Source organism: Cebus imitator, unplaced genomic scaffold (assembly GCF_001604975.1).
Source record: "Cebus imitator isolate Cc_AM_T3 unplaced genomic scaffold, Cebus_imitator-1.0 Scaffold163, whole genome shotgun sequence".
NCBI classification, from domain to species: Eukaryota; Metazoa; Chordata; class Mammalia; order Primates; family Cebidae; genus Cebus; species Cebus imitator.
In genome coordinates this window covers 5,093,230-5,103,559 of record NW_016107478.1, presented here as the reverse complement: position 1 = coordinate 5,103,559, position 10,330 = coordinate 5,093,230, and the positions used below count along the sequence as shown (strand labels likewise).

At 37.4% G+C, this 10,330-nt stretch overlaps 1 protein-coding gene across 2 annotated transcripts in view; it reads right to left on the bottom strand.

The window, feature by feature from the left end:
- Positions 1 to 6,696: 6,696 nt before the first annotated feature.
- Positions 6,697 to 10,330, bottom strand: part of HOOK1 (hook microtubule tethering protein 1) — a 63,656-nt gene continuing 60,022 nt past the window's right edge. The window contains exon 23 of one of the 2 annotated variants that reach the window (XM_017544025.2): positions 6,697 to 10,254. In XM_017544025.2, coding sequence (XP_017399514.1) covers positions 10,084 to 10,254 — 171 coding nt within the window. In that variant the 3' untranslated portion in view covers positions 6,697 to 10,083. The remainder of the gene's footprint in view (positions 10,255 to 10,330) is intronic. The other variant, XM_017544026.2, reaches the window with a different exon arrangement.

Here is a 10,330-nt window from a genome sequence, read left to right as displayed (position 1 = left end):
TCTCAAAAGAAGACATTTATGTGGCCAACAAATATATGATAAAAAGCTCATCATCACCAGTAATTAGAGGAATAAAAATCAAAACAACGAGATAGCTCACGCCAGTTAGAAAGGTGATCATCAAAAAGTCAGGAAACAACAGATGCTATTGAGGATGTGGAAAAATAGGAACACTTTTACACTGTTGGTGGGAGTGTTCAACCATTTTGGAGGACACTGTGGAGATTCCTCAAGGGTCTAGAACTAGAAATACCATTTGACCCAGCAATCCTATTACTGGGTAAATACTCAAAGCATTGTAAATCACTCTACTATAAAGACACATGCACCCATATGTTTACTGCAGCACTATTTACAATAGCAAAGACTTGGAACCAACCCAAATGCCCATCAATGATAGACAGGATAAAGAAAATGTGGCACATATACACCATGGGATACCATGCAGCCATAAAAAAGAATGTCATGTCCTTTGCAAGGACGTGGATGAAGCTGGAAACCATCATTCTCAGCAAACTAACACAGGAACAGAAAATCAAACACCTCATGTTCTCACTCATAAGTGGGAGTTGAACAATGACGGACACAGGGAGGGGAATATCACACATCGTGGCCTGTTGGGGGGTGGGGGAACTAGGGGAGGAATAGCATTAGGAGAAATGCCTAATGTAGATCACGGGTTGGTAGGTGTGGCAAACCACCATGGTGCATGTATACCTATGCAACAAACCCGCAGGTTCTGCACATGTATCCCAGAACTTAAAATAAAATAATAAAAAAGCTATGACAATCATTAAGTTTATAGCTCTCTGGTAGGCATTTTCTTCCTGGTAGATGTCCTTTGCCCAGCCTCATGGAGTCTTACTCTACACACGCAAAGGTTGGTATTCAGCTGATCTCTTTCAAGATATCTGGAGCTCTTTCTTGCTGTTGTTTCCACCTTTCTCTATTCTATAAATTCTAGCCATGTCATTCATCCCAAACTCCAATCTATTTTCTCATCTTACCAAGACTACTGTGTTCTGATTGTTTCCCTGCTTCTTGAAATGGAGTCTAGTAAATCCCTCCAGGGAGAAAGCCAGATATTGTAGAGCTCACTTCATTTGTTCCTCTCTATTGGGAAGCACAGTCCTGCACTTTCAGTTTTCCAATATCTGAAAAGTTTATTTACCTTGTCCACTTCTTTGGTTTTTCTTGTGGTCGAAGGGCTAGTCCAGTCCACTTACTATCACAGCATGAAACAGAAGCCACTCTACCCTGTTGTATTTTTCGTGGAACTTAAGAGTGGCTGAGAGTTATATTTATCTGTAAAAAGGGGCTAAAATAATTCCCTTCCTTGTATCTACACCCCTTGAAATGTGACTTTACAACTCCTCTCCTCATGAGCTAGCATCTACTCACAGTCTCCTTTACTTGGGGCTGGCCTGGTGGTGAAATGACTTTCCTGGCTGACCCCAGGGCCAAAGAGGCTGTGTTTGCTTCTGCTTGCTCTTATGGGACTCTCCTCCCACCATTAAAACGAGCCCACTTTACTCTCCTGCATGATGAGAAACATGTGGCTTCATCATTGACATCACTTGCCCCAGCTGATAGTGACCAGTCCCCAGAGCTGTGCATAACGACCTGAGATGAGTTGGATCCAAACAAATATGGAAGCTAAATGCACATGCATAAATGATCCCAGACAAGAACTGCCTGAGCCAGCCTAAATTTCCAACCTGAGATTTATGAATTAAATACATGGTTATACTGTTTTAAGCCACTGAGGTTTGAGGTGCATTTTCACATAGCGACAGCTAATACGTAACACACCCTGAGGGCAGGAGCAGTATCTGTCTTGTTCAATTCTGAGTCCACAGTATTAAGAACAGTGTTTGTACTGTGGTAGGGTTTAATAACAAATTAACGAACAAAATCAGTGGAATCATTGTGGGTTGGGGCTAGGTGGGACCCACTACCAGAAGTCAGATCTCTGCCATTACGCCTCTGTTCTTGTCATCTCACCCCATGACCTACTTCACAGCCCTCACACTAGCTTCTATTATAAGTTTCAGCAACGCAGTGAAGGAGCACAGGCTCCTGTCTTACCTGACCGTTTCAGTCCCAGCTGGCCTTCTGGAGTGGGGCCACCTAGCCGATTTCCCCATGCTTGTTTCTCACCAACAGGCTGATGCCCTGGATAAAGATTTTGTACTTTCTGGGTCATACAGTTTTTGTGTATTCACCATGAGCTATTTGTTCTGCTCTGGAAAGCTAAGAACCTTTTCTTCTTTTGAAATAGGTAAGGAATTAAGTTAAGGGTCACTTTCACAGATTTTTACTGTCATTGACGATGTCTGTTATAACAATTAGGGTCAGAACAGAGGCTTCTCTTTGCCAAAATACATCCAAAGACATCACAGGGCTCTGATGCATACAAAACAACATTAAAAAGACTCAGCAGGGTAGCACTGGGAGTCAGAGGAACTGGAGGTCAGATTTCTGTAGCTAAGCTGGCCTGAATTCCATTAGTGATTTTTGCCATTTATTACCTATTGCTTGTGAATTAAGCAGGTTACTTTACTTTCCTGAAATTGTTTCCTAATCTGAAAAGTAGAATCACACCTGTTGTGGTGGAGTATCTTGACTGGTCAAAGTCCACTGTCCCTCTCTGGGATGCCTCTCCTTGTGGTGCTCCTCCCTGTGGGGTGATTAGGTATAACCACCCTCATGAATTCAGAAATGGCCACGTGATTGGCTTTGATCCATAAAATGATTGCAAAAGTTCCACGAGCCACTTCTAAGTGCTTGGAAGCTGCGATAGTGCAACATGTTTCTTCTCTGCCACCAGACCACCAGTGTTCTAGATAAGGGTCTGTCAGCCTATGTCCAGTGTGACAAAGACATGAAGCAGAGTCACAGTTTATTCAAGATGAACATGTTATGTGAGAAATAAACTTATTTTTTTATTAACTAAAATTTCAGAATTGTTACTGCAGCATAACTTACCCTCGGCTGTCAGATACACCTGCACCATTTTTCTCGTGAAAACATGAGATCAAAGTAACATGATAATCAATTATGGTAGTATTGCTGTATGGTTATTTCAGGAAAACTTCCAGTTATGCAATTGGAGAACTTATTTCTAGACCTTTTTATTTTCCCTAGGCAATTTGATCTTTTCCTCACTGTATCCACAGAACAAGATTTTCTCCTCTGCTGCCTGCAGTATAAATTACAGATTCTTCAGTAGGGCTGCTATGTTGTAAAACCCCAGGCTGCCATTCATTTGTAATCTAGGTGAATGGTGCCCTCTGGAGTTGGAGCATGTGGAGCAAGTTTGTCCAACCCATGGCCCACAGTCTACAAGTGGCCCAGGATGGCTTTGAGTGCGGTCCAACATTGAGTGTGGCCCAACACAATTTGGAAGATTTCTTAAAGCATGAGATTTTTCTTTTCTTTTTCTTTTTTTTTTTTTTTTTTAGCTCATCAGCTATCATTAATGTTAGTGTATTATATGTGTGTCCCAAGACAATTTTTCTTCTAACATGGCCCAGGGAAGCCAAAAAATTGGACACCCCTCATATAGGGCCTGCATAGCCATATGCATGAAACTGCTCCTTAGGTGGACATATGGTAATTTTTGTGATCTGATACCTACTCACCTCTTGAATTACATCTCTTAGTACTTCTCTTGCCAAACTACTGAACTATTACTTCCCTGGATAGGCCAGATCCTTCATCATCTTCATGTCTTATTATACAAGCTAGTTTTTCTGTAAGAAATGTTCAATTATACCTGGCAGACTCCTATTCATGCTGTAAAGGCCAACTTAAATGTTAACTCTCTAATGACATTTTTATTGACTCTCAGTTGCTCCTTCCTCCATTCCCTGAGAATTTAATTTAAAAGGTTTTATTTCCTATTTCCATATAATCTCCCAATTAAAATGAGCTTTTCAGAGGTGACTGAGTCTTGTTCACACAGATTCAGTACCTAACATGTTTCATGCATAGCGGACGTTCAGGAAAGGGGATGTTTGGTGAATGTATACTGGGGGTGGGGGGTGGAGGGGTAGGAGAGAGCAAGCAGCCAAGTGAAATTAATGCTGCAGTATGCCATAAATTTTTGGTAGCTATGCAGCAAGTCCTCTACCTCTATATTCCTTAATTTCACATTCTGGAAAAGGTGGGCTTTAAATATTGGTTATGAAGGTCACTCCTACTTCCAAATATCTGACTTGCAGAGAGATCTTCTGAAATGGTAAATTAAGGAGCTCCAAGAATCCATTCCATAAAAGCACTGAAGTATGAGCAAAAATGGTCAAACTCAACATTTCCAGAATAGTGAAAATTAAAGTCTTGCAACAACCCGAGGATTTGTTTAAAAAAAGAACAGCTGCTCTCAGTAAGAACAGGGAGCTCTGTTTTAATTTGCCCTAGGCTGGATCTCCTCTCCCCAGCTCTCAAGTATCCTTAAAAGCAAGTCTCACAATTATGGTAGCTGTGAATACCAATGATCAAGCAGCCTCTGGAGGGAAGGAACAGAGTGGGTTTAGACCCGAAAGGCCCCATTCCCAGAAAGTTGTCATTATGTGACCTCTCTGGCAGTTCCTTGAAAAGCCCCATTCTCAGAGCTTGTCTTTATTTTACCTTACTAAAAGCTCATTCTGTATGAACCACACTACAGGACATTTGTTAAAAAACAAAAACAAAACCAAAAACTGACAATTATGCAACATTAAGGTAACCCAAGGTAGCAATACAAGTTGGAGCTAACAGAGAATTAAAAGGATACACTGAGAATAGAGATGCCCACTGGGGCTTTTAACGCTCTGACATATGCCTAGGAATCTAGAAGGCCATGCACATGTGAGGGCTACATGCATGCCCAGGAAAAGACCTGGAATGACCCTAATCTCTCATCTCTGGCTGACTGTGAGGGTCTGTGTAAGCAGGAAACTAAGGCTATGATAGAATTGTAAATTACCTGCTGTGCTGGAGTGTTAAAGGTATAACCCAAAACATTTGTAGAGCCCCTTTGGGAAAGGCTGAGAGACTTATCAGTTCAAAACATTTAAGGAAATCTCTGTCCAAAATTAGCTGAACACTATGCTTAAAAAGCACAGAATTCAGTGGCTGCACAAGATGAAGAATGGAATTTTTACAGAATTAGTTCAAGTCTCTAAACAAAAGGCAACAATAGTAACAATAAACCCTGTGATGGGGTCTGATTTCCAGAGTTTCCACATATTATTTTTAAGACCAGATTTCCAATAAAAAATTATGAATCATGAAGAAACAGAAAACAACAGCTCATACACAGGATAAAAGTTACTGGAAACCCGAGGAAGCCCAGGCATTGGATTTACTAGACAAAAGCTTTAAGTATGTTCTGTGAGCCTATAGAATTAAGTTAAATATATAAGAATGATTTTCCACTGAATAGAATATCACAATAAGGAGTTAGAAATAAAAAGAAAGCAGCAAATAATAGAAATTCTAGAGTTGAAAAGTACAATCACTGAAATAAAAAATTCACTGGAGGAACTCAGCAGCACATTTGAGCTGGCAGAGAAAGAATCAATACACTTGAAGATAAATCAATGAGATGATCTATGCTGAGGAACGGAATCAAACGGGAATGATGAAAAATGGGCAGAGCCTTGGAGACATGTGGCACACCAAGTATATAAACAGGTACATGAGAGTACCAGAGAAAAGGATAGAAAGGGGAAGGCGGCATGTTTCAAGAAATAATAGCCAAAAATTTCCCAAGTTCAATGAGAAGCATTAATCTGCAGATTCAAACTCAACAAACTGCAAGTAGGATAAATTTGAAGAAGTCCACACCTGGATCCACAATTGACCATCTTTTGATAGTCAAACTGTCAAAAGCCAAAGACAATGAGAGAAGCTTGAAAGTTGCATATCTCCTGGGACTTCAAAGGAATGTGAATTGTGTACATTCAAGCTAGGTATCAGAAAAAAGCTGTAGCCCACCTAGTTATGTGGGAATCTGGGAAGCACAGTTTTGGTTTTCTTTTTTTTTTCCTGGATGATATGATAATGTAACAAGCTAAAATATGGGATTCATCACTAAAGAGGGGTAGACTGGATATTCAGGGATAAATAGTAGTCTCTAAAATATTACCCAGGAATGTCTTTTTTCTTTTTTTTGAGACAGAGTCTCACTTATCACCCAGGCTGGAGTTCACTCAATCTCTGTGAGCTGACACAATCTCAGCTCACTGCAACCTCTGCCTCCCAGATTCAGGTGATTCTCATGCCTCAGCCTCCCAAGTAGCTGGGACTACAGGTGTGCGCCTTCTCACCCAGCTAAATTTTGTATTTAGTAGAGATGGGGCTTTTCCATATTGACCAGACTGGTCTTGAACTCCTGGCCTCAAGTGATCTGCCCTCCTCGGCCTCCCAAAGTGCTAGGATTGCAGGCGTAGCCACCATGCCTGGCCCCAGGAATGTTTTGATTCTGTGTTAATGCAAGATGCCTAGGTTCCAGAGGTGAAATTGGAAACATAAAAAGACATATCCCCAAATCATTTAATATATCTTTTCATTCCCCCAAAAATTTAAAGGAAGAACAAAATTAGAAGAATTAATGCAATTACTTTTTCTTTACCAGCCTAAATATTTTCAGTCCTCTATTACGATGCAGCAAATAAACATGGATTTACGCCCACTAAAAACCCATCAAAATCAACACACAGAAGCATAAAGTTTATTTACTTAAATCATTTCACAACTATTATATTGATAATGGACAATCATTTATTTAAAATAATATCCTAAATACTTACAAAAATAAATCAAATATTGGTTCTATTTTTCAAGTGTCAAAGTCTTTGCCATAGAAAATAGAAAGGACCTTTTATAAACTAAACATTACATTTGTGCTACATCATTTAATAACTCCACGCTATTTTCTTTTATGGTTTGTGCTTTACAAATTTCCAAACTACTTCTTCACAATGCACAAGTGCACAATAAGAATGTATGCATACATTCATATACACACATTTTTACATAGGAATGTATCTCATTAAATACACATTTAGAGAACCTAACACAGACACTACTGTGGCCTAAAAGCCACCCCCAAGCCCCAGGGTCAGATGTACCCCTAGAAAGAAATAGGTATAGATGTAGAAACGTTATCTAACATTCGAATTAGCACTCTATCAGAAATGATGACATAATGAGGAATAATCAGTTTAATATTTCTAAAAAAGACATCATTAATCTATACTAAATCGTGTGACAGCCTTATTCATTGAAAAAATAAACTTCAAATTTTTCTCAATACATAAGTTAATCTCAATATAGATATCACTGCCATATGTACACACCCTTAGCCTTAAAAAGAAAGGGAATTTTAATCCTAGAGCAAATGCTGAACACTGACAATCACGTCCAAATTGGTCTGTAGTTTTACTTTGTAATCACTAGGACATTTAATTCCTTATCGAATAGACAAATGCTGAATATCTCTTCATTGGTATATGTACTCAAGCCTCCCTTATAACACAGATGTGTATAAATCATGGTTCCTGATGAAGTATTTATAATGCTTTACCACCCACAGGGTGTCAACTCACTACATTAACCAGATGTGGAAAAGAATCTCACTTCTGATCAGTTCCTGAATTTCTGTGTGATTAATCACAATAATACAGAACTTTAAATTACATTAGTCTTATATAAATACTTACATATGAAATATTTTAAATTCTACTTATCAACTAGAAAAGTGATAAATCAGAAAATTTGCTTTTTCTCTATTAAGAAAAGTGTATCTAGCCTTAATGTCCTTATTCAGAAATTGCATGATTTAGAAATTCCAAGTATAATAGTTGAAAATTTATAAGCAACCAACCTGTGAAAACACTAATTTGTTAAAGTTAATGTTTTACAATAAATTCCATTAAAAGGGAGCTTTGAAGGGCTTGTAAAATTTCAATCATAAGCAAGTAGAAACACCAAAAGGGCAGATGTCTTCACTGACTAAAATATGCCAAAATGCCATAATATTTAGAAAATGTTAAATACCATGCTAAAATATTTTCAAAGGCTTATTTTATTTTACTGGAAGTCACAGGCAAGCAGACACTACAAGAATATACGAAAATGAAACCCCACAATATAATTGTATCAAAATCTAAGAGGTAGTCAACAGAAGTAACCCTGATAGAACAAAATATCCTGACAGGTGCTCCCTAATCTCAGAGATGCAAATGCAGTATGAAATTTTTGTATTTTCAGTAAAAAGTTACCAGGCAAGAATCTAAAAACCAGGTGCCTAAAAAAGAATAATACTGTAAATGGAACAATACACTGTATTTGCAAAGAAAAGCTAGGAATAAAATTTAGACCACAGCTCTACAGCATGCAAGCAAAATCTGGCCTACCACCTGTCTTTGTAAATAAAGTTTTACTGAAACACAATCATGCCCATTTTGTTTACATGCTGTGTATGGCTGCTTTAACTCTATAATGGTAGAGTTGAGTAATTGCAACAAAGATTGCACAAAGCCTAAGACATTTACTAAAATATTTACTCTTTGTCCATTCACAGAAAGTTTGCTGACCCCTGATCTAAACACATTGCTGACAGGTTCGTGTGTTGAACAGCACTGAAACGATTAACTATGGTTGTCACAACATAAGGTATTCAACTGTATGGAATGTAAGATGCTAATTATGTTACAATTCAACTCCTTTTTATATCAGAAATCATCCTAACATTTTTCTTTTCTTTTTTTTTTTTGGTCTAACATCTAATATCAAACAGTATTTCTAAGTTACTATGAAAAGATTTATTATGGTGCTGTCCAATAGAACTTTCTGCAATGATGGAAGTATTCTAGAGCTGCCCTGTCCAATACAGTAACCACTAGCCACATGTGGCTACTAAGCATCTGAAATGCAGCTGGTGCAACCAAGAAACTGAGTTTATAATTTCAATTAATTAAATTTAAATTGTCATATATGGCTCATGGCTATGATACAGATCAGCACATATTTATCACAACTAAAATTCAAAAGTGGTAACTTTAAAAAATGACCCCAAAAGTTCAAAAGTAACACCTTTTAAAATGAGAGCTTTGGGCCGAAATGAACTGAATACCACAAGCTGATCTCAAGATAAATTCCTTAATAAGTAAACAAAATCAAACTGATCCTACCTTGTTTCATCACTGCAACATTTCTTTTCAATGAAGCAACATTATTATATGATACAATTTTTAGCAGAAGCTAACTATAATTTTATGTTTAAAAGCAATAACTGAAATCCTCATTAATTACCTTAAAAAGTATGTAGACATTTCACAAAAGATGTATATATTTTTGCTTGCTTTCCATCAGAAAGTCCTCTATTACAAATGTCAGTTTATTTCCTATGCTTAACATTTTAATCATGATGCCCAAAAGCCCTTATTTACCATAGGTACAAATAAGAACTATGAGCTTCTCAGAATATGTAAAATTTCCAATTAATCAATTTTATTATTCCAAAGTCATTTCAATTGTCATATCTTCCAAATGTTATATCTTCGATGACATGACAGGTAGAGATAGGTACACATTCAATGGAAGAATTAGGGGACAGAAGTAAAGCCTTGTATATATTAAGTCAAAGAAATCACCCTTGCATAGTTTACCATGTGCCTGCCTCAAGACTGTTTTTATATGAACCAAAAAAAAAAGGTAAAACAAATCTAGATAACATTTTAAGATTAAATATTACTAAATATCTATTGAAAATTGTTACTAGTACAACTGAAAACATTTAACTAAAATATACAAAGTCAATCTGAAATTTTAATACTCTCAAAAGACAAATGTTTTTTTTGAAATATGTGTATAATTACATTTCCAATTATTCAAGGTGCTCCCCCAGAGAGACAGCTAATTCTATACTTTGTTTTTGAAGTCAACTGGTAAAATTAATTTGATGTATGTGGATTTTAAAATACCCGATATCCAGCATCATAAACTTCTTTTTCAATCTGGTGGTTAGTTGAAAGGTATAAAATATTTTAAGGGCACTTCTATTTATGGTTTTTTGTTCTTTTGTTTTGCAGTTTAATCAGATGTTGTAGCAGGAACTTTAACAGAGAGATTTCTTCTGGTGTTGGTGATGTGCCGTTGCTGTGCTAAGAAAGACCGTGCAGGAGTGCCGGCACCAGTGTCATTGCAGGTACCACCGCCGCTCACAAGTCTAGATTCCATCCCCAGTTTCTGGAATGCTAGACTCTGAAGAAAGAAATACATAACATTTTTTATTTAACATGACTAAATAGAGTTTGCCAAGTGCTTTTCACATAAATAT